Raw genomic sequence first — 25,090 nt, forward strand, 5'->3', positions numbered from 1 at the left:
CATCTTGGAAATTTTGTCTTCTTTAAATAAAATAACAGAACGTTACTGATTGTCTAAACCAGACATGGATATTTTTAATAAGTCAGTAAAAAAAACATGACTTCACCCGTATCAAAATAATAAGGGAATCAATATTCTTTATCAGTTAGTTTTCTTTTCTTCCCAATCAATGATTAAACATTATAAAATTTCCCTTTGAACTGTGCATGTGCTAAAGTCTTTGCTGTTGATATGTTTCTTAATTTTCCAATCAACTGTGTCCTAAAGTCTAGCCATTTTCGAACTCTTAACAGACATGACTGGCAAATCTAACTGAATCAACAGCCCTGGCATCTGATACAAACTCAATGGAATGAAATGAAGATTTATGTCACGCTTTTCTGCTCAAGATTGGTCAACTGAAAACATGTAAAGCCATACAATGTGCAATATGCAAGTATTTCAGTGGCAGAACCAATGTTTTATGTTGTGTTACAAAAAAAGTATCACAACATTACTTATATTACATAATTGAATTTACATAAAAACATATCTATGAAATCTTGAAATGAACCAATAGGATCTGCCACTGATGCTATCTAACATCTAAAAGGTATCCTCACCCATTGATGTTATTTACTGCACCCTAACATTATTGAACTCTTCTGATAAACAGAAGATCTGAGAGACTGTGTTATCTTAAATCAGCATACATTGAGCCTATCCATTCAGGATTTTTCTTCTATAAATTTTAGAGTTTTGATTTAACCCTCAAGCTCAGCTGTTTTTGTAAGGTAAGTCTCAAAACAGTTATCTTGAGTATTGCAATCTTTATCCTACTATAGCCTTAGTCCAAAAATTGAAGCCGGTATAATTTGCAGAGAAAGATCCAGAAACCTGATGCCATGCTTAATACTTTCATAATCAGTCTTGCAGAGTCCATATATTGGATATATTTCTTGCACAATATGAAAAATATTGAAGCTAGTATCTTCTCCATTAAAGGAATTGCAACACTATCACTATCACTCTCCCAACAAAAGGATCATCATGATTACTATTTCAAATGTGGCCTTATTTTTGCTTTTGTTTTTATGGGCAATTTTTAACTTTGTGTTTTTTTACTGCATTGATCTGCCATAAAGTTGTAAAACAGTCTAAAACCATCACCATGAATTACTATATCAAATGTATCAATCTAATTGTTGCTTTAATTATATACATGATACGCTTGTACAGATATAATTAATGGTGTTATTTTTTAATTCAGATTAAAAGCATTTATATTCCATCAACCATGTTGTCATTACAGTTCTGCATCCTTGCTTCAGTTTAATGAAAGCAATAGTCTGTGACAATTACAAATTTAGTAGTAACTATTTGTTGGTTTAAAAACATCTTTTCCTCAAAAAATATTGACTACAAATTGCTGCATTTAACCAGTTGCTGACAATTAGGAAATCTGATATCCACACATTTTTTTACTTGTAAACTGTAATCTGAACATACTGGTTTTTTCAAACTTGTCCATCTTGAATGATCAATGATGGCTATTTTGACTTGTAGGTCTCAATAATTTTGTTAGCCTTCATAATTTGACTTGTGGATGGAAGTTTGAATATTATGTGTCAGTTTTCACTTCACAGCTTCATGTCCTTTTAAAATTACCAAATACAATGTATGTAATCATGAGTTTATTTTTAAGCTTTCTCATTTGACATGTAGTAAACCCAGTCTTTCTTAATTTCATACATTGGTGTTAAAAAATAAACTTCCCGTAGCAGTACATCACTGGCTAAAATGGGAAAAAGAATCTTTAAAATTACACGTTTGCTTTTGTTTTAACTCCAACCATTCTGAAAATAACTCAGACAACAATTTCTTTTCAAAATGTATTTGTAACAGACTGTCCATAATAGCCTTTTTTTTCTTTTTTAAAAAAATATTTGAATTTGAAGAAAAATAATAGTAAAAAGTGTTTATGTTAGGTTTATTCAGTGCACACCTACAGTTTAATTGAATTTTAAAACTTAAATATAAACATTGATATTGATACAACTTTTATCATTTCTTAAATACATGCTGTTCCAAAAATATATTTGTTATTGATTTCACCAGAACAAAACAGCTAGAGTAAAACAAGCATCCACAATGTCTTGGTATTATAGTAGACAATCAACTTTTTCATTGTGCAGAGATCAGAGATCCCACTCATTGTTATTATAATATTGAAAGAATAAGGAATTGTTATATACGTAGGTATGAAGGAAGTCTTGTAAGTAATGGGGATTCAATTTTCTACTTTCATACACCTGATTGAACCATACTTCATGAGCAATGCCATCCAGCCTACAATGAGTTCAAAATAGACATTATAGCGAATATGGCTAACTATCGACTAAGGTCAATGGACGTTTTAACCATTTCAATCCCTCTGATAGCTTCACTTAATTCAAGGCTATTATCTAGACTCCGCCCTCATCTAACCCTCAACTCCCAGAGCAAGCATCTGAATCATTGAGTCAGACAAACAACAGCCAGTCAGACAGTATAGTCCTAGTTAATCATCAACTAAGTTCAATCATCATACATGGAACTATTTAAAATAAATAAAATTCTCAATCTACAATAAGAAATTTCTAGTAGTAAAACACATTGAGATAAGATAAACAATGATCTATGCGATACAATCAACATTATTCCTAGTATTGATAATCAATGAGATAAATACCAATGATTTTATTGAGAATTTCCAGACAATGTCAAGATATTGAACACTTTTCATTAAATAAACAAACAAATATAAACAGTATTATATCAATGACTGATCGAATATTTATTACTTTTATTTCAGCTTGCTTGAATACGATCTATATCTTTATTTTAACTTATGCAATAAAAATTGCAAGGTAGCAAACTATTTGGAAAAGTAATATAAAATTAATGTCATAAAATGGCATTATGCAATTGTAAGGACGATATATAGACACAGCTTTATGGAACAGCAATCACTGCTTAGTATGATAACATTCAGATGTCTTTCTCCCTTTGTCCTAAGGCGCATCAGAATTCAGAATTTCGCATCAAAAGTTTTTCCATAAAGATGTGTCATATATAATCTAAGATTGTGATTGCATGTTTAATACACTATAATGAAGTGTTCTACAAGGCTTTATAGACATTAACCTTTTTCAACATTAGCTGCTGCTCAAACAGCAATATAATTGTTTCAATAAATGTTCAAAGATATAGTTCTAGTTTTAAAAAAATTTGCTAGATTTACTTTTATATATTCTTCAAATCTAATATTCATACTGAAAATAACTTCAGGGCATAAATAAAATGTAAAATGAAAAATTTGATCTGTAACTTTTCTGAAATGATTTTGATAAATTGTTCATTATAAACAAGTGCTCCGAAGTGACATTCAGTTTTTCAAAATTTGTCAGTCATGTGATTTTATATATTCTTCCAGAATCTAATAGTCATACTGAACAATTCAGTGCATAACAAAATATTTAAGGCAAAATTTTGTCTAAACCTTCATGATAAATGGTTCATTATAACAGTACTCAGAGGTGAAGTTAAGTAAAACCAAGATGTCTGACAAGTAATATGCAACATGTATAATGAAATGATGTTATTAGTAGTAATAAAATGTTAAAACTGACAAGTTACAGACATGACCAGACAGACCACGCTCAATAAATCACTTGTGTATTCTAGACAGACACAAAAAACAGTTGACCCTTGATTGTGAGGTGAAATGAGAAGCAGGGTAGTGTCAGAACTTGAGTGAAGCCCATTAATTTTGATTTCTATAACATTGCTCATCTAAAAATCAATGGAAAGATCTCTCCATAATAAAAATACAGGATAAATTGGGGTGATTACTGAGTTTAAATTTGTATTCTGATTACTGTGTTTAAATTGATCTGGGTTGTACTCTCCGAAAAAATAGTCATGAAATGTTGTTTTTTTCTTACTCTGAACTCAATTCAAACCTTAATTGCCTGGCAAAATCAAACTTGTGGTCCGACTTGTCCTCTTTCACTACCTTAAGACAGTGTTCCAAACTAGCAATAAAGGAAACATTGAATTGTACGCATTTTTAAAGTTGTTAACCCCACCTATTGGAGATATGGATGCTCTTTTAATGCTTAAAGAACTTTGAGGAAATTGACATGACATTGTTCATAACTGTCATGAAGTCATAAGTTGACATAAGATAGTCTGTAGGGCATACCATTGTACGTGATTGTGCTAAATATCAGAAAGACCTTTGATAACATGGTCCCTTATCAAACATATCTATATGACTTAATACAGTGTTATATCATCAAGTAGGCAATGTTTACTTCAATACTTCACCTCAAGTATAGACATTATCATACTGATATTATATCAAATTAGTCTTACCCCTGACCCGTACTTACACCCCGAAATCACTGCATGGCAAGATAAAATTTCAACTGAACTCTTTTACAGAGTAGGCTCTATTGTTGTCTGTGATAAATTAATATAAATGAAATGCAACAATCTGCTAAAATATTGCAAATATCCTAAGTTAAATGGATTTTAAACTTTTTATGTGTATTGGGGACACAGATAGCATTGATTTGAACCATTCCAATTTTTGTGACTTCTGTGGTTCATGCGATTCAACTCAAACTTGTATGTTCTATGGCATCATTATTGTAAAGATTCTTAGATATTGTTAAGAGCTTCACAACTGAAAATTCATAAAAAAAAATATTTCCTTCTTATATAAAATTCTCAACTAAAATAACCAAGTTTAAACTTCGATCCATTTCAGAGAGTTAATTTCATCTTAACCTGTCTAAATCAAAACCTAACATAGACCAAAATCAATGAAACCCTCTTAAAATAATATCTTTCTGAAGACAGTAGACACTAATTAAATTGTTATGAGGTGAAAGGTATAAGGAAAAATTCTTCTTAGTGAGATTTATCAATATTCTTAATGCACCCAAGTTTACCAGAAACATTCACTCTTACTTAATCGGTGGGTTCATATTGCCATCTGGTTCATCAACCAATTATGCTCTGTACAAGTGTTTGTAGTAGTGAATAGTGCTGAGTATTGCCAATTACGTCATGATACCTAACATATCATGAAATAAGGGCTAGGATAGCTGGATACCTATCGCAAAATGGGCTAGTAGATAAAATGTAGCATTTTCAGTGTCTTTTTTACTGCTGTATGCGATATGATAAGCTAATATATCGATATCACGTAAATGACACGTATTGCAATACATCCATTCACCGATATATCGTGCATTAATTCATAATTCTAATGTTTGGTTAAGAGCTGTATTTAAGAATTCCTAATAGAAATATGATTTCTCATGACAATAGGCGGCAGTAGATTCTTTTGAACTACTACATGTAGCTTTATTAATCATTCAAAATTTTAAGAAAAGCAGAAAATCGACTTGCTATTGGAAGAATTGACTTATAATATGATGATTAATTGAGCATGTGAATTGAATCCGATTTCAATGAATATAAAATTGTTACAGATAAAATGATGCTCTCAGAATTATTAATAATGATTCAAAAAACTACAAAACAGCATGATAAAACAAACCATCCCTGCTTCTCTTGCTGTAGTTATATTGATAATATAGAATAGAAGCCACAGAATTCTCTCTAAAAGGCTGCTATGTCTAAACAAGATTGAGGGGGCTTAATGCAGCTTTAAAATGAAAATCAATGCAGCCAGAGTTATTCTATTCTCTTAAATGGTTAAAACCTGTTGCTACTGATATTTTGTGTAAATACACTTCGTCTTTCCGGCAGCCATCTAAATCCGTTCATCTTACAAATGTCTCTTGTTTTTTTATTGTACTTAGAGGAATGGCGCTATAGGAATTAAACGAAAAATAAGTCTGTTTTGTGTAGCTCTCAATTCTAATGACAATTTAACATTAATGTCATGACGTTCTCGAATTGTAACTCACTTTATTTCAAATAAAAAACAAGCACTATTTTATTCTTAATTCTTCACGAAAGCCATGCACGTTACAGTAATTTTTTTTAACTTTGAGAAACAAATCAATTTTAATAATGTCGACTTTCTATGGCAGTCATCTGAGGCATGGAAGACATCTATTTGGATTTGTAGCAATTATCTTCTAGGGAATTTTAAACGAAGTGGAAGTCAAGCACGCAAACAAAATTTTCCATCCATTAATAGGCATGTTAAGAATAATAAACCGTATGCAATATGTAAATGTAAAGAATAAATGTCGGTTTTAAGTATAAAATGCCATGTTGTCTAAATATGGTGTAGTGTTTTTTACCATTGATTACTAGTCAATCTAAACAGTCTTCTAACTAGTCATTTTCCTGTCTGTAGAAAGAGCCGTTATTTATCATTGCAAATATAACATCAATACACTAATTGAATTTAAATTGAACTTAATTATTCCTTAGTATATTTTTCAAGTATTTCAGTGCAGATATTATCGGTCGTAAAAATTTCTACAAAAGAAAATGCAATTAGTCATATGCATTTGATCAATTTTCTTGGCTTGATCAAATACTTTCAGAAATGATTGTTATTTATTACTTTCTCATACATTTTAATATATAATGCACTTAGTTGCATTTTATTTTCACATTTTCTTGTAGAAATAATATCATTTTCATTCTAAAATTACTGGAAATTTAGGTCATTCTTACAGAATTTGTAAATGAAATGAAATGAAATTAGTTTTATGTTCTACTTTCCTGCACTTAATAGGTTGATGAGTACAGAAAATGCCATACAGTGTGCAATGAGGGAAATTTTGCTGAGACAGTGACATTAACCTTTTTTTTTATAAATTTCAAACAGATATTTCACATGCAGTCTGTGGCATCTGTAACCATCTAGAAACTATCTATACTGCACATCAGAATTGTATCATATATCAGGTTGAAAGCCATGATTGGACATATTGATAGCATGCAGTATTGATTTCAGTTTATGTTGAGCTACAAAGCCTCAGTTATCATGCAAGTTTGCCTGCATAATCAACTTAGAGCAATATCTTGAGCTGTCAGTACACACAATTGAATGAACAATTGATGGAAAAAACAACATGTATTTAATTGTTAACTTGATTGGTTTCTTGAAGTCAATGAGAAATTATGATGAAGGCTTCTCGTGTAATTGTATACTTTGGCTTCCTTTGGTTTATAATTAATATTACAACAGTTATACCTGTTGAAATTTGGTCATTCAAAAAATAATATTTTTTAACCAAGTTTTTTCAATAATTGATCAACCTTTAGACCTTCTTCAGAAGATGTAATAATGTCAAAGTTTATGACCACACTTTAATACCCTTTCCAAAGTTAGCAACCTATTATGGTAAAAATAAATTCAAGATATCCACTAAAATGCACCACACTGTTGTGGCCACTGGAAGGAATGCCTACACTCTGCCATGAAAGAAACAATTACTACAAGAGGCTGCTATCATCTTAAGTTCTCTATGCTGAACATGAAATCATGTTCCCTGATCTACATGTATAATGTATATCATTAAATTGACTATTTTTTTCTTAATATGACAACTTCAGTGTTGTGTAACAGAGGTGCAACATAAAAGTATGAAAATATGGTGACATCTGCCCCTTTTTTTTCATTAAAGTAATTATTGCATGGTTGGATTTCATTATATATATAGTATTCATAATCATAAGTCGGTTTCATGATCACATTTCCTCTATAATTAAGTATAAAGAGTTTGCAATGTTTGCGTTAAAGTGAATTAAAACGAATCTCATTGAAAACGCATGCCTTTATATGAAAATTAAATGTCAATAAAGTTATTAATATGGCCTGTTGTTGATAAATCCAAATTATAGTAAGTCTGATGAGAATTGTCAAGAATGCAAGTTTCTGTATTATAGTAATGATAGTCTGTTTAATAATATTTTCATCAACACAATATCGGCACAGATTAAAAGCAGCTTTTCGAATAAACTTTAAAAAAAATTGGCAAATTTTGATATACTAACAAAATTGCAAGGACAGTATGTACTACTAAAACAAGTCCTTTGATTTGATTAGAGTCAGTGTATTGTCATTAACTTCCTGTATTGAACTAAAAGACAATGAGAGTTACTCACCCCTGATTCTTCCCGCTCTTTCAACCTCCTCACTTCTGCTACTAATTTTTCTTTTTCTTCTGCTGCCTCTTGTAATCTACATTCACTTTCTATTCTAATTCGATTATTTTCTTTCTGAAGGAATTTTTTCTTCTCTAATTCCTCTTTAAACCGATTTTTCTGGGCATTTAATTCCTAGAAAAATTATGTGTTGCATAAGGTAAGATTTGAACGACATTTAGAAGTAGAGAGTACATAATATACATATCAGATCCACAAGAAATATTTTATTGCATATCTCACTTTTTGTCATAACAAAGTACATAAATTTTCAAAGCAATTTACACAGGTCACCATCAGATGAAAATCATAAAAGTAATTCGTATTAATCTAGTTTGATTCTTGTTTTGAATGGTCATATCAATATAATCTCACAGGTTTTATATACCCATTCCTATAATCCTGATGTTGTCAAAATAATATTGTTGCTTTATGTACGTGTATTTACTTAGATATTCTCAGGTACATGTTTGATTACATTTACACACACAAAGAATTCTTTCAATTGATGCTTTTTAAAACTTTCATTTTTATCAACAAATAACAATGTAAAAAAATAAGAAACTTACCCTTGTTAAAGATTTCTTTGCGTGGTTAACTGTGTTTAAAATCTCTTCATGTGGAACACGTAATTTTGAATACTCATGAAGAAAGTTGTCTTTAGCTTCTTTGGTATTTGGTATTTTACCATCCAGAACTCTTCTGATCATCTCAATTTCTGCCTCCAGGGTGCTATCTACTTCTGGTATATCTGGAAACGTCACCTCATCACCAGCTTCAAATAGACAAAGAACTGTTTTTAGGGAACTAACAAATTAAGCGAAGATATAACTGATCCATAAGAATGATTAATCCAATGGTTATAGAAAATATCTCTAGAATCTGAACGCCTCAAATTCAGTTTAAAGTTTTTTAGGAAGGGGATTTAATTTTAAAAATATCTGAACAGTAGGATCTCTGTAATTTGTGTTTTTTATAATGAGGTAGAGAAAGGACAGATTTTAGAAAGATTGATCTACATATGAATTTCGCTACCAATGTTTTGCAAAACTCTAGATTTTGGATGAAGGGTTTCATTTTGAATTTTAGATCCGAATGTACATTGTGCATTTTTGATCAATACTCATTCCACCTGATGACTCCATTTGAGTCATGTTATCATGCAAATAATATCATGCAAAAATTCCAACAATCTAACTGTCCACAATGATCAGATTAGTCCTTGAATGATTAAATACTGACCATCTGAAGGTGATGATTGTTCTAAAGATGAATCATCAGTGTCAGTAGGAAGATCATATTCACGATAGTCTTTATTATTAGTTGTACCACTAGTTGATGCTCGACTGGACGACTCTACGCTCTTCGTACTTGGACTGTTCTTGGTACACTCTTCGGGGCCATCTTCTTCTGATTTATCTGTTTTTGATACTGGGGGTGCCAGAGACACATTAGGTGTAAAATGTCTTTCATATCTGTAAAGACAAACAACCAAAATGTGAAGTTTTATTTCGAAATTAAAACAAAAACCACCAACACTACAGGTCAAAAGAAATTCCATGAACACTACTCTCTATAGGTTGGCATCTACATTGGTAAACATACATCTAACATATTGGTTAAAGTACATTCTATAATAGGTCTTTCTTAGTGCAAGTGCCCTATTGTTACTGTCCTGACAATAATGCTCATATCACTAGTCATTCATCTTGTTTAGAATTACTGACCCCCTATTATTATTTTTGAAAATATGATTGCAATACCCCAAATTTCACTCCTTTACCACTTTAAGAATGAAAAAGAGAAAAAAATAGGCAAGATGTTAATTTGATAAGTTGAGATGACAAGATGTCCACTTGACAGAGAAATATTTCTTTCTAGTCTATTGTTCGGAATGTTTTATTATTACCTATAGCCGGCTGTCTTTAGTACTGAGCTAATAATATGTTATTTCACTTGACCATAGTACTTTTGTGTTGGAGTGTGAATTGTTATTAGAGCTTTATAAGTAAGTTGACAAATATTATCTAAGGATAAAATGAAAGGCCAATTTTGAAGATTAAAAATTTAAAGTGAAAGTAGAGTAAAATCTTAAAAATTTACTGTTCACATTAAAAATGATAAACAAGTAACCCTATTATGATATTTGGGGAGTTAAAAATTCCTCAGTCTACTTTGCGTAACAGTAAGAGCAGAAATTGTGTCTGTTGATGATCAAAGTGCATCTTGAGAAAAACATACACATACGTTAATCTAGAAAGTTATTTTAAGTTATTATCTTGTAGACCAATGACCATGGAGGGAAATTCAGCTGGTTCAATTATTCAGGTTGTCTTCACAGCAGCTTGTGTCAGGTGAACATAACCTTGGGTGTATTAGAGTAATCACCAATGTGACTATGGTCAATGGACAGGGATTAATAGGTCCCTATAGTGTATGTGCAGCTGGCTTGAAGTCTATTGTAAAGTGAAATTTTATACATCCTTCATTCCTGTCTCTTAAACTTCTGGAATCTTCTAGTCATTTTTAAATATATTTCATTACAAGTTGAGACAAAATAATTTTTATAAATGAATTATTGCTGTTGTTTCCAACATAATTTCAGAACAAGTCACAGAACTGGTGTATGACTTCATAATCTTTTATGATCTTTTTTTTGTTTATGTATTTTTTGGACAATTCTGTCATCTGCTTTGCTGTAATTTTCATTCACTAATATAATTTAGTAAATTGTATCATGTGAATTTAAAGATTGACCATGACCAAGCTTAGTATGTCAAAATTTTACAAATTGCTTATAACAATAACAATGGTTCTAAAATTGTAATACATTGATTAGGTCACATATATGTAGTTATATTAAAAGTTCAAGAGATATCAGTCATTAAGTCATATTGACATAAGATTATAATTGATTTCATCTTTCACTTTTAAAAATCTAATCTTAAAAATCAGCTGCTATGATAATATTTAATGGTTTGATATTATATTAAGACTGGTTGAAAAAGTCTAGTCATTTGGATGTGACACTTGACAAAAGAACAATTAAGACTAGAGAAACTAATGCCTTCGTACAGTAAAAAGTTTTTCCTCCACTGTATACTGCATGGCATTGTTATATCAAATACAAATACTATGGTAGATGGAATCTAAGTAACTTATTTTATTTAATGTACAAATTGTAAACATTGCCAATACATTGTTTATAGGTAGTCACAAAAGCAAAACAAAGGGTGTTTTTTTGGAAACAAGCCGATTTTTTCTGATTTGATTTTGGCATTTCTTTGAAGATAAACATCGTCTAGGTGAATTTAATACACAGGTAGAGAGCCAATAAGAATACATATATCCATAATGTTAAAAATTATTAGGAGAAATTATAATATAACCCTGAATATACTGAATCTGAATTGATGCAATCCTTTCAACTACTAAGACCCTGACCACGTTAATGGGGCATAGTATTATTTTGAACCTAAAGACAAGTACTTGAGTGACAGATTCCAAACAAAAAAAACGGAATCGTGTTGAAATTCTTTCTTCTTTTTACACAGATTTATTAATTTTAAGATACATGAATATTTATTTTTTTCTGTCATAGTGTATACATGTCTTCCTTGTTTTTTATCATCTTACTATATTATCAAAATAGTCAGACTTCTATTATGTCTGATTGGATGTCCCATATATGATGAACATGTCAAGCTAACAATCTGCTGTATACTTCCTCATTCTTATCACCCAACTGTCACCTGTCACTACACTAATGTTACTTTGGTCATAGAAGGTATATTAGAATAATGTTGTAGAGGTATGGGGATGATCTAAAACCACAGCCCCAGGAGGGATCAATTGGATTCAGGGGTATCATTCAGCTGGATACCCTACATCAGTATACTACATTATAAAAATGATAACAGCTTAGATGATTCTAAAAACAAGATAATGTGGAGTCAGGGAATGCCATAAAATGTTCTGTAACTGTAAGCATAACCTGCCTTACCAGTGACACTGACAACAGTAATTAATATATGTAAAGATGACAATAACACTATAAATAGGATAATGCTTACCTTTCTGATTCTGAGTATGGAATAACACGTTCTGGATGTAATAAAACAGGTGGCCCAGTATGTAAATAAGATGGTAAAATACCAGTTAACCTGAAATATATAAATTTTTAATCATTTTTCTATGGGTTTGACAATTTACATTCTTTTTTTCTTTGGTTGGACAAATTTTCAATAGATTTTCCTTGAGATTTGACACATTTTCAATCATTCATAATGTTCCTTCATATGACAAATTTGTTAAGAAGTAATGAATAAAAAAAAAAAACACGACAACTCCAAACTGTCATCAAAAAATCCAGACAGATTCTTTCTGTCAATAACAGGAGAAGGTAGAAAGGGCTCACTTGAGAACCAAGAAATCACTTTGCATGTCTAATGAATTATCTTCTACTACTTTATTGGGAATTTTTTGTCACTGTCTATAATGCACATGCTCAGTTTGACATGTTCTTTTAAGGCTCAAAGACTATGTGGAAGCAAGTATACAGCAACAAGAAGTAAGCTCAGTTTGTCAGCATGATGACTGACAAATTTAAATTGAAACTGAAACATTTTTGAAGTAGTTAAAGACTTTCTAATATATTATAGATCAGAGAGACAACTATAAAAAATAATTGTAGATAACAAAGTGAAGATTTGCGTGACAAACTCGACAAATTGATTAGATAAATATGATATTCTATTTGGCTATAATTTGAAATAATAAATAAATCAAATATTGATAATTCATTTGTTAGAATTGATGTGCATGCATGACTTTTCCGTCTTTGATATACCAACAATCACTGGAACCATCGCTATTACTGATTAAACTGCGTGTTAAAAGTTTATTGTTTCCAAAGATGGCGTCACTGATTGCGACTGATATACCTCAATCTCACGAGACGCTAAATAAACGTAAAAAGAAATCAGTCAAATGAAAAAAAAAGATCTTTGGGGAATCAAATGGGAAATTGCTTTACGCAATGCAAGAATATTCGATAATATCAATCTTTAGAATTCTAGCTTCACATCTTCCAATTACAATCAAACTGATAAGAAAATTTGATCAACTTTTCAAAAGCTTTCATCATTCAATTCTTTTTTAAAAATTTTTATCAATGCATCAGTGCTGAATATTAAATATTAATTATGTGCAGATTGGAACCAGACACGATATAGATGAAATTAAACATGGTTCCATTGTTCTGTTACTAACTATATCATATACTATTCTATATTAAAGAGAAGATCACAGAGCATGTATTGAAACTAATATAAGATTCTTTTAAGTTTATGTGATTTTACAATCTCTAATTTGTCAACCATCTTATAATCAATAAATAAAAAAGCAAAAGAAAGGACATTGAAGCTAATTATCTCTTGATTGTTGATATCAACACAAATTAACAGCAAAATAGGGGTACTGAGCATTTGAATATGCAGTCTCTTAAACTTGCTAATAAATCAATTTACATGTACATTTTTTTTTCTACAGGTAGATATTGATATAAGCTTATATTACAATATGTAATTAGAGGTTTGATATATAGATCTTTAAATAAATATCAAGTAACTAGAGCTGATAGTTTCATCTATTCATTGATGTGTATACCACTGTACACAGAATAAATTAAGGGTACAAATTGATGGTCCCCTGCTTGAGAATTGTGCTAGTAGTAAACATCAAGTAATTTGAGCTGATGGGTGGTCAACTTCAGCAGGAGACCAACAATTTCTGGAAATGTGCCCCGATGTACAAAGAATAGGTTATGTACATCAGGGTACAAATCAATTGGTCCCGTTTGTGAATTACATTACTAGTAAACATAAAGTCACTACACATACCCCTCTCTCATGATTGCAGGAGCTGGCAATAATTTGCCTTCTTTGATAGCACTAATAACATTTGGAGCCCATGGTTGGAAGGCAGAGACAGTTCGCATACCAGCATCCTGCCAAGCAGAAACTTCCCCTGGTGATAAGCAAACTTCTCCTTTTAATCTCTTCTGTAAAACACTGTCTGTTTCCACACTCTATAATGTAAAATAGTTAAATCATATTAAACAAACAGGAATGAATAATCTACAAGTATGTTTACAGTCATTTAAACTTGCAAAATTATTTTGCTTAATAATAGCTTACTTTTTAGAGCTTAATAAATTGAATTATGAGCAAAAGATAAATCCAATGAATAAATCAAATGGTGAATGAATAAACAAATCAACTAATAAGTTATCTAATCAACTTTCACAGTTTTTCATTTGGGGACATTTAAGGATTTTTCTTTCAAATCTATGAATGGCAATCTAATGAAACTGATGCAAGAAACTACTTGCTACACATATCTAAAAGATGAACAGTTAATAAATACCTATTGATAAATACATATTTGAAATTGGATCAAAAATTAACACTAATGGATATAAATCATAGAGTACTGTTTCAACTTATAAACAGAATATATCCTAGGTTAGTGGATCAAGACTTTACATCAAATGAATATATAACATAGAAAAATGTTGCAATGAATAAATGGACCTAAATCTATGAAATTTATCTTGCTCAATAATTCATTGAGTTATTAGCATTGGATAACTTTACATCAAATGGATATACATAATACACAGATTAATGTTGCATTGAACAAATGGATCTAAACCAAGGGAATAAAACCTTGCACCAAATGGATTTATAGATATATATTGCAATGAATTCATGGATCTAAACGAAGAGAATAAATCACAAGGTTGTCATGTTATTTTATTCAGGCTATTAATCATAAGCTTACATCTGATCAACAAGATAGTTACACAATATTTGCTCACTATGATCTGTTGATACAGACATAAATCAAGTTTACAGGAGGAAGCTAGAGTCAATATGAATACTGGAGGTCTATAGTAATTATTATCACATTAAATTATAATTTATCAGTTATCTAACATGTTATACACATATTGTTTGACCATAATATAGTGTCCATTTTCTTACATTAGATTAAAGGATAACCAAAATAGTTTCAGGTATAATTAATTCACAGAAGGGTCGTTTGATCAACAAGATATCAAATCCTCAAATCAAACACAGAGTAATTAAGTATTGAAATGTTTATTGTTTTCTACAGAACTTTTTCCATATAAATTTATAACAGGCTGCCTTTTCTAAAATCACAGACGAACGGTAGTACAGTTCAAGGGCGATTTCCAGGTTCTTATCCAAGTTAAAATGAGGCAAAGGAGGGCTTTGGTGGATTTATAATTTACATTATTATTAGCCACTATGGCCTTGATTCTTACTTAACCTAATGATATACTTCAAGAAAACCAGAATTGATGATGTTTTTGATTAAAATTAAACTCTGTGATGAACTCTAATGCCTTGACTTTATAACCACAAAACCCCCAGCAGACAGGCAATATAAATGAGTATAATCAATTATTATCAGTGTCTGTGTGTGTATATATATATATCTATCATACTTATCTGACCTCACTCACACCACTGGTCAGTTTGTTTAGTATATTTGATCAAACCACCAGACACACAGTCTGCGTTATGTAAAATGACCAAAAGTTATCCAGAATTACTATGGTTAGGAAAACATAAACAACAGGGAGATAAGAAAAGAGACTGGCATCTTTATCAGTAGGTTGATAAGGTGACATGATTTAGAACTTCAGGTCAACCAGAACCTTGATTCCATTTAATGGATCCAGATAAGACCTTTATCATTTTCTCCATTTTTTACTTGATGTCTTTACAAATTGCAAATTTGATTCCAAATTTGTTTTCTGACAAAAAATAATTGTAAGATTTTTTGGTGTAAGCCTAAACTCTAAAAAAAAATAACGGTACATAAAATCCCAAAAGATCAGTTCCTTAATCTTAATCTTCAAGAATAATTCTATTTCTTAAGTAGGTGAATGGAATTAAAGCTATTTCAAAATATATTGAAGCCACATCAATCATTAAATTATCTTTAATGTTCTAAAGGTAACACAAACAGGCGAGAGTTAGATTCTCTTCCGAGACTTGTCAGCTTATAACTTCCAGTCATTCATCAAAATTTCTAATATTCCTCACTGGAAAAAAGAAGCTTGATATATAATGCATGAGTTGGAGAGAGTGAGTGGGGTAGAGTAATATCAGAATTAGATTTTTAGTCTCTTTAATCAGACATTATAGGTGGTATCAGAAACTCAGTTGGCTTCCAGTAGAAATATCCTTGTTCGCTACACGGAACAGAATTTATCATTCATTTTCTATTTGATAATCTGTATTTCATATGCTCTTCTTCAATCAGTGAATTTTGACGTCAGATTATCAAGTATTTTTAAATGAAAAATTGTGACAATCTAGTCGACTACTTGCACTATTGCAGCAACAAGACAACTTCCAGTCTAATGTTGGATAATCAAGACTACTTTCAGCACTATTAAGGAAATATGTCTGATGATAAAGACTACTTTCAGTTCAACAACTGATGTCTGATAACCAAGTATATATTACTTGCACTATTTCAGAAACAATGTGTCTGACAATCAAGTCTACTACTTGCACTTATCAAACAAGTGTGTCTGATGATCAAGACTATTACATGTGCAACTGGTCTTCTATTCAAGAAACAAGGTGTCTGATGATCAAGACTATTACAACTGGTCTTCTATTCAAGAAACAAGGTGTCTGATGATCAAGACTAGTCGAGAACAAGATGTAACAGGAAATTGCTCAAGATCTGGGACGAGAAAAACAACAGATGCATGATGAATGGTTTAAATTAATTCACAAAAAAGATTTGACCTTGAGAATGAAGGTTTAACTTCATACAGTCATGTTGTAAAATCACTAGTGACAAATGCCTCTGGGGTATATTTGGGTGGATTTAAATAACAACAAAGACACCAGTGTATGTCAATTAAATTTTTCTTTTTATTCTGTTTTCTGTTTTAAAATATTTTGCAGATGTTTATGTCTTCCTTTTATAGTTTTGCACTTGATAGATTCTAATTCTGATCAGAGATGTTATTGCGCATACTTAACAAATCTGAAACACAATATCTTAGATCATATATGCATTTAACTTTTATACAGCAGATTGCCTGGTACTATGCACATTATCATTAACAGTAGAAAAGCATTTTCATGTATAAAAATTTTATCTTCATGCAATCACAAATCAAAGCAAAATGATATTTGATAAATTTTGTATTTGTCTCCTATAAACCACAGGTGTTCTTTTTTCTGTTAAACAACATGCAGGTAAATTTCAAACTTGTGTAATTAGACCGACATGTACCTTGAATCCTAAATTGCATCTTATAAGTCACAGTCAGTAAGTGGATAAAAATAGTTCAATGGTCAATGGTCACCCTGCAACATATAAGAACATGAATACCAAAGCCAGGAGTGTGTAACAAATAAGTGCCTTCTGCAGTGCCCAGTGCACTACATTGCCAAGATAGCAATACTGTCTCACACAGTCATTAAGGCAATGAATTCAGTTCCAATGTCATCCTGAAAATAAATGTCAGGAGCCAGGAGTCTGTGGAAAGAGAAAGTGCCTTCTGCCCGGTGCATTCCATTGCAAATACAGCATTAAATTTACTGTACTTGGGACATAAAATAAGAAGTCAGATACACTAATAACCTTCAATTGATAACAGAACGGCCGTTCATTTTATTTTATAACTGTTGATTATCTTGGCTTTGGCAGGTTGTGATTAATCAGAGACCAAGCTTTGTTAATGAAGTTAATAGGTATATCTTGATACAGACTACCCTCTCCATAACAACAAAAACAGTCAATCTAAAGAGAAAAGATGGTGATATAAAAAAGGAGGTTATCAGTAGATTCCTGGAGGGCACAAGTTATCAGCCAACATTGGCAGGTGTCTATATGTTAAAGCTGTGTTTTTGGTCTGGCAGGGTTATCTGACTAATAAACTTGAGTTGCTATCCCTTGATATTATCAACTTGTACTATACTATTAACCTTTAGGCACAACCAACAAAACAGTCAGACCACTCATTTACAGTATATTGTGGATTATCCTCATTTACATCTTGTTTACATATTGACCTTTGCATATAAAAAATACAGCTTAATTACCAAACACTGTTAAGTTTTATAGCCTAAGTTTGCACATAGACTAGTTACAGTACTGTGAACATTGAAAGACTAGCCAAACAGTGAAAATAGATAAAGCTTATACAGGAGGAACAATGTCCTGACTTGTACCTCAAGTATTAGCTGTTATCTTTTAGTGTTTCAGTAATCCTACACAGTGCTGTACCTTTACAGGTGTTTCTTGATTATCAAACTATAATGGCAATGCTAATTATTCAAATTCCGCTAAATTCTAAGCTTACAGAGCAAAATGACAGTTACACTACTTTAAACTGCTGCCACATATATGCAATGTCATCATTGTTTCATGCTATCATATATTTCTAGAAAGTCCTTGGCTAACTCTTCAAAATGATAATATTTGAGACTATTGACAATGATACCATCACCATCATATTATCTGTCACTGTCCAAGTGAGTGACAAGATTGGTAATAAAAAAATCAAGATGAACTGTCTACATTCTGACAGAATTATTCTACCTTATCAGAGAACATCTTGATGATATGGACAACTATCATATTTCTTGGCTTCTATAATATTTCTCAGTTTTCCTCTTATTTGATGCCTGAATTGTTTTTATATCCATGATATATTTTCAAATCAAATGGATTGTAGAAAGGTTTTTTATGTGTACGAGTGATTCTTTTAGTTTTTATTTGAACAGTACCAATTTTCACTCCGATGTTCGTGCAATTCCACTAATAGTAATCGTTTTATGACATCACTATCACAAAAGCTCCTAGTTATAATATATCTCTTAGTTTTAGTGGAATCGCAAGACCTACAGATGTCTGAATGCTATTAATGTCCAAAATACACACATAGAGGTTTAGAAAACCTTTATAAATACTTGTTTCAAAATTAAAATTTTAGCACTGTATTCTCTAATATTTCTTATAAAATTTCACATCATAAAGTAAGGGAGGTTTAAAGTACAGATACCACACTTGATATTTAAAAGTTGTCAACAAGTCGTGAAAAGAGATTAAGGAACTCCCAAGATACTATTTGATGTTTGAAATCAGATTTCAAGGGAAATAGAATGTGGATCAATTGAGTTGATGGCTACCAGGCATTGTGGTTTACTATGGCAGTCTTATCATGTTTAGACAGAAGATTGGTATGGAGTTGTTGTTCACATCATATTAGCTGGGTGGAGTTTAAGATAAACAAGATATTTGTGGCCAGACTAACGTCTATTATTACACTACTACTGACTTGGTTTAGTACTCGGTACCACCTTATCATTTCTACTAAACAATACTGATAGTGTATTTTAGGTTCTTGTCAAAAGATAGTCAACAGACACCTCATTTGTCTTTCTCATCTATTAACAAGGTATTTAATCTGATTGCAATGAATCTGGATTATGTCATAGTAGATTAGGGAGAAATGTGACTCTTTGTGATCATCTTTAAAGACATGATATTGAGGGAGCATTAATAGGCATGAATTTTCTGAAGTTATGAATTAATTTCAAAATTTGAAGGCTAGACTTGATTCTCATGAATCATCTTCAGTCATAAGATAAGCAATTTGAATGGTTAGAATGGAGCCTAAAATGAATTTATGAAGTTGATAAGGATTTGAAATTTGAAAGTTACATTTGAAATTTGAGCAATATGATACTCAAGAGTTTTAATAGAATAAGCATTTTCAAGGTTAGAATTTAGCCTTGGTGGGCAAGGTTTCTCTGAAATCATCTTATGGATTTAACTCATGCAGCAGTACTGCACTAACTACAATTCTGCTTAAATTTGACAACTTGAAAGATAGTTAAACCCTGATATGTAAGTCTACTACTATGCCCATTGTTTCCCTTCAGATGTTCAATAGTATAGTAGACATATAACTATCCTTGGAAGAACTCTGCATTGATGGATTTCACCATAGTGGATATCCTAACACGAATACACAGAAGAGAGCAATTTACTAGGAGGAAGCATTTCATCTATATGGATATAGGCAATATCAGAAGAGAGCAATTTCCAGAGTACAACCAGAAGGCTTAATTCAAGATGTCTGCCTATTACTACTACCTCTTATCACCGGAAGAAAAGAACCCATATTTCTATTTTGAACTTTACATGAAAAGATTGACAACATTTTGTGTGAGACTAAAAATAATATCCAACAAATTTCTTATGGCTTCTACAAGACATCTTAATGCATGTCTTTTCTTGTTAAAATACCATTAGAAATATGCAGAAACATCTTTCTTTCCTTGCCAAGAACCTGACTGTATAGAAATGATAAGACATGTGTAGGACTTCTGTTATTAGGAGATTTATGGTATCTTAGAAAACAAACTTTATGTAATAATCCTAGAGACGTCATTCCCTTTTAAAGGTTATCTTCTGCCAAGTAATCCAACAAAAAATCCTTGAAAAACATTGCATGCTTTTAAAATCTAAAGTTATTTTAGACTACAATTTAATTTAACTACCAGTGACTGAACACTAGCATTAATAATTGATGACAGAGAAGTCTGTTAAAAAAATTTTAAACTTCCTTTTGAAAGAAAATGTCCTCATTGGAGAAAAATGTTACTTAATGGTTCTACAAAAGTTGAAGTGACATACAAGTCACATGTCACCAGATTGCATAATTCAAGTGCTATGTTGTGCTATGTGTTTGTGGTTGATGCAATCAAGATATATTTTCAATTAAATAGTCAATTTCATGGTTCATTTTACAGCTTTGCCAAATGATATGCATTCTTGTCATCAATAAAAGTAAATTCAGATTGCCTCAGAGCTATAAATGGAAACAGATCATCCAGGAAAGATCAGCTACATGAGCTTTTGCAGACGATGGTGGTAGAATCTTGTTATTTTCTTGTAAAATATGGATGTCTATGAAGAACTTTTGCTATAAACCTTGTACTAGAGCCTTGGGGAAAATTGATCTTAAGGCCATGGAAACTTGCTCTTTAAGCCCTGGAAACTTGCTCTTTAATCCATGGAAACTTGCTATTAAGGACATGGAAACTTGCTACTAAGGACATGGAAACTTGCACAAAAGCCATAAGTAAAGATCTTAAAACTGATGTGGAAGAAAGTAACTACGTATCATACCATATCAAAAGAATAAATGACTTTTCTCATTACATGACTTCATAAATCCCATAGACCTTTATTGAAGTTAATTGACATTTCAAGACAGTGTATTTCTTTGATAAAATTAATTAAATTTCATTGATTTAGAAACCAGTTATCTGGGCATCTTTTTCCATAACCTTCTATTATCTTTGACAGCAGATATTTATGGATTAGAAAGGAATCAGACAAAGGTTATGGCTGATTTTAATTATCTTAGGACAAAAAACAAATCATTTTCTTATTCATGGGAATGTCCAGCTTTAAAAATATCCATAAGAGCTAAAATTAGTTTTCTAATGTCATTCAAAACAAAATTAGAACCTGATTAACATTCTGACAGAGTAGTGTTCAGGTTTCAGCCAGTATGCAATAGTTTGGGGACCTTGAATACGTTTTTCCACTTGATTTGAATAATCAATAATCCAGACTCGTCTTGGCAAGATCCGGATTTTAAGTCTTTAACCTAATTTACAATTAAAATGAAGCATATGAATGATCTTTAATTTTATTCCCTGAGAATTTCAAATCCAACCATATGTAATGCAGACAATACTATAAGCTTAAGTAATTCTCATTATCCCCATAAATAAAAATTAAGTCAATTATTATATTTCTAAAGAATTTTAAATCCAACCATATGTAGTGGAAGAATTTAATATCTCTAGTTCAGCCTATGTAATTGTGCATCACTTCACCAGCAATCAGTCAATTAAAACATGTTGAATTGTCTCGGGTTGCATGGATATAAATAAATCATGTTCTCTGCTACAGCATGCTTTGATATTCCCTTTTGATCCACAAACAAACAAAATGAATATTTCAGAAAGATTTCTACTTGAGAGACATGTTTCACTGCTTTTACGTAATTAGCCGTTTTCCTCCAACCATAAAATCAATTGTGTATAGTAATGTAATTAGACGAGAAAAACGATTAAGGAGTAAAGCTATCCTATTAGTTTGAAATGAGACAATCGATATCGGTCTATACAGGTAAAATAAATATGACAACCAATATGCCTATTATTATCTAATAAATTATATTGACTTATTATCAATATGCTGGTCTAAGTAGTTTCTTTAAGTCATATTTCAACATCAAATCAAAGCAAATATTAGGTTCATTTAGATAATCCTCTCATCCTACTTAAAGGGGCCGTGTGGTAGTGTCATGTAGACTAAATCCTTTCTCCCAGTGCTCAATAAAATATGGGGTTTTTCATTGATGAAAGATGAGTGGATTTCAGCGCTTTATAAATACATGCAGTCACTATAAATATCAAGCATAACTTCATAAAATAATGGTGAGAATTCAGAGAAAATTATTCAAGATTTTTGAAGCCAGTAGATATGACAATATAAAACAACTGGGGGAAAAGGACTTACATGACATTTAGACAGAGAAGTACATATCACATACAAGACAATATTCTCTCATTATTTCATCTGATGACGACACTGTAAATTGTGTTGAAATGTTATGTGTTTATTATTATTAAAGAAGTGTTTTTATTCTGTAGTATTGTCTTATGTTTGTGATATGTGGAGGTAGTATATCAGCAAATCAAATTAGCTATTGAGAATTTTACAAAAATGACAAAAAGCCTCATATTTCAAAAAAATTCACAATTTTAATGGCAAGTTTGACCTATTTGATGTCAGTCTATTTAAGAATAATGAAAAAGAAGTGTTTTCAGTTCTCCTTCAATGATCAAACAGGTTTCTTAGAGGTTTTCTCATGTCACACTTGAGAGGTTATTGGGATATTACACAATATCTCTGTATGATTATTTCATCAGTTTTCTTTATGATATATTGTTGTCTATATTGGCTCTCTGGGCATACAAGTTAAAAGTGTTCCTACTTCACAACAACTTATTGCACTAATCAATCTTGCAAGTCAGCCAATGATCTTAAAACCCACTGGTCAATTAATTTGTATGGTCATTGAGATGATGGTTGAACGAAATTAAATGAACTAGGTACAATCTGTAATTCTAGGTTACTTTATGATCTGTATTGCTTATATGTGGCTAATCATATCAAGTATTATAATCTGTTTTCTCCTTTTTCTAACATTGGACGCTAACAAATTGATCAATGAATGGCACAAAACAAATAGCATGTACCTGTAACAACAAGTAATATACTTCGAAACATCAGCGCTGAAAAGGCTGCTTTGGTATGTATCACCTAATCCAGAGCAAGTCCAGTAGAGCAGCCGCTAGCATTGGAAGTTTGATATCCTGCAGTTATCTGTTCATAATAATGAATTCTTTACAACCTGTGATTTGAATATGATTTATTATGATAAATGATACCATCATTAGATGTCCAACTGCTCTATTTGAGTATTTGATCCCACATAAGTTTCATGCTTCTATGTGTAACACATGACTCTACCTCAAAAAGAAAATATCAAGTGTCATTTCAGTATGAAAAACTAACCTGCATCTTTTTCATGATTTATCTATCATTTTTACGGTATTCTTTAATTACTCTGTACACATGTTGCATTATAATAAATTATGAATATTGAATCTCTTGTAGATCTTCAATATTGAAACTGTGCATGTGAATCACTTGTATGTATTAAATGATAAATTGCATCATGTTTTTTTTTTTTTTTATAAAAAACTGTTGAGTTATAGGGTTGAAATATTAAAGATTCAAGTTCAGAAATGCATTGAAGATGTCCATGTCCAGTTTTATCATTAATGTAGTCAAAACAAAGTCTTTTATCAAAGTTTAATAATACACCATTATAACATGGATACAAACATGTGTAATTGATAAGACATACATGTATATATACAAAGAAAAAAACTTCTTATTAATGATAAACTATTTTTTCATTTGATTATTTACATCAAATTCACTGGATTTCCTGGACCCAATAGCACATCCTATATCATGTTCACATAAACTGAACTGATAAACAACAGCAGATGTTGTCTATAGGTGTACTTATTTACCTCCAATTCAAATCATACTCCATTTAAATCAGGAGTACATCAATGTAACTAATGACCATTATGTTGACATCCAAGTTAAATCAGGTACAAATGTTTAATAATGGCAGTCCATAGAAGGTTTGATCATATTGCCAGTCTAAATGTATTCCTAACTGTACACAATATAAAAACATTTTATACCAATATGTCTAGGTATCCAGAACATAAGATTTCAGGTAACCAGACTCTTTGCAATGAATGTAAATCTCATATAATGTGATGTCCTGTAGATTCAGTCTTTTCAAAATTTCTTAAATTATAGAGAAATAAGAGTGTTTAACAGAAACTTTTATGTATAAAATGGCAATATTGTTAGGAAGCATGATTTGGAAGCTAAAAGAATTCTTTAAACACCATCAGCCACACTAACTGAATGGAGAACTGCCATACCAAGTTGAGCCAAGTTACTAATTCTATAAACAAACAAAACTTCATAAACCCCTCCTGTTTTCTTGAATAACTCTAACGAAACCCTTCTTTATTACCTATGTTTTATAGCACGCTATGTGGTCAATTGAATGAAATAGTTTATGAACTAGATTGAAACTTCAAAATGAACACTGCCACACCTTTTTATACAATGTTTTATGTTGGACACAGTTTTTGAACAACTTCAGTTATGTGATCCC

At 31.2% G+C, this 25,090-nt stretch overlaps 1 protein-coding gene across 1 annotated transcript in view; it reads right to left on the bottom strand.

Moving 5' to 3' along the window:
* Positions 1-23,901, bottom strand: part of LOTGIDRAFT_153663 (hypothetical protein) — a gene marked incomplete at both ends in the record, with an annotated part of 36,772 nt that extends 12,871 nt beyond the window's left edge. Inside the window, 6 exons of the mRNA XM_009059685.1 lie at positions 8,128-8,301; positions 8,736-8,941; positions 9,409-9,641; positions 12,240-12,329; positions 14,067-14,254; positions 23,896-23,901. Coding sequence (XP_009057933.1) covers positions 8,128-8,301; positions 8,736-8,941; positions 9,409-9,641; positions 12,240-12,329; positions 14,067-14,254; positions 23,896-23,901 — 897 coding nt within the window. The remainder of the gene's footprint in view (positions 1-8,127; positions 8,302-8,735; positions 8,942-9,408; positions 9,642-12,239; positions 12,330-14,066; positions 14,255-23,895) is intronic.
* Between the last annotated feature and the right edge of the window lie 1,189 nt (positions 23,902-25,090).

The sequence above is a fragment of the Lottia gigantea genome (assembly GCF_000327385.1).
Source record: "Lottia gigantea unplaced genomic scaffold LOTGIsca_4, whole genome shotgun sequence".
Classification (NCBI taxonomy): domain Eukaryota; kingdom Metazoa; phylum Mollusca; class Gastropoda; family Lottiidae; genus Lottia; species Lottia gigantea.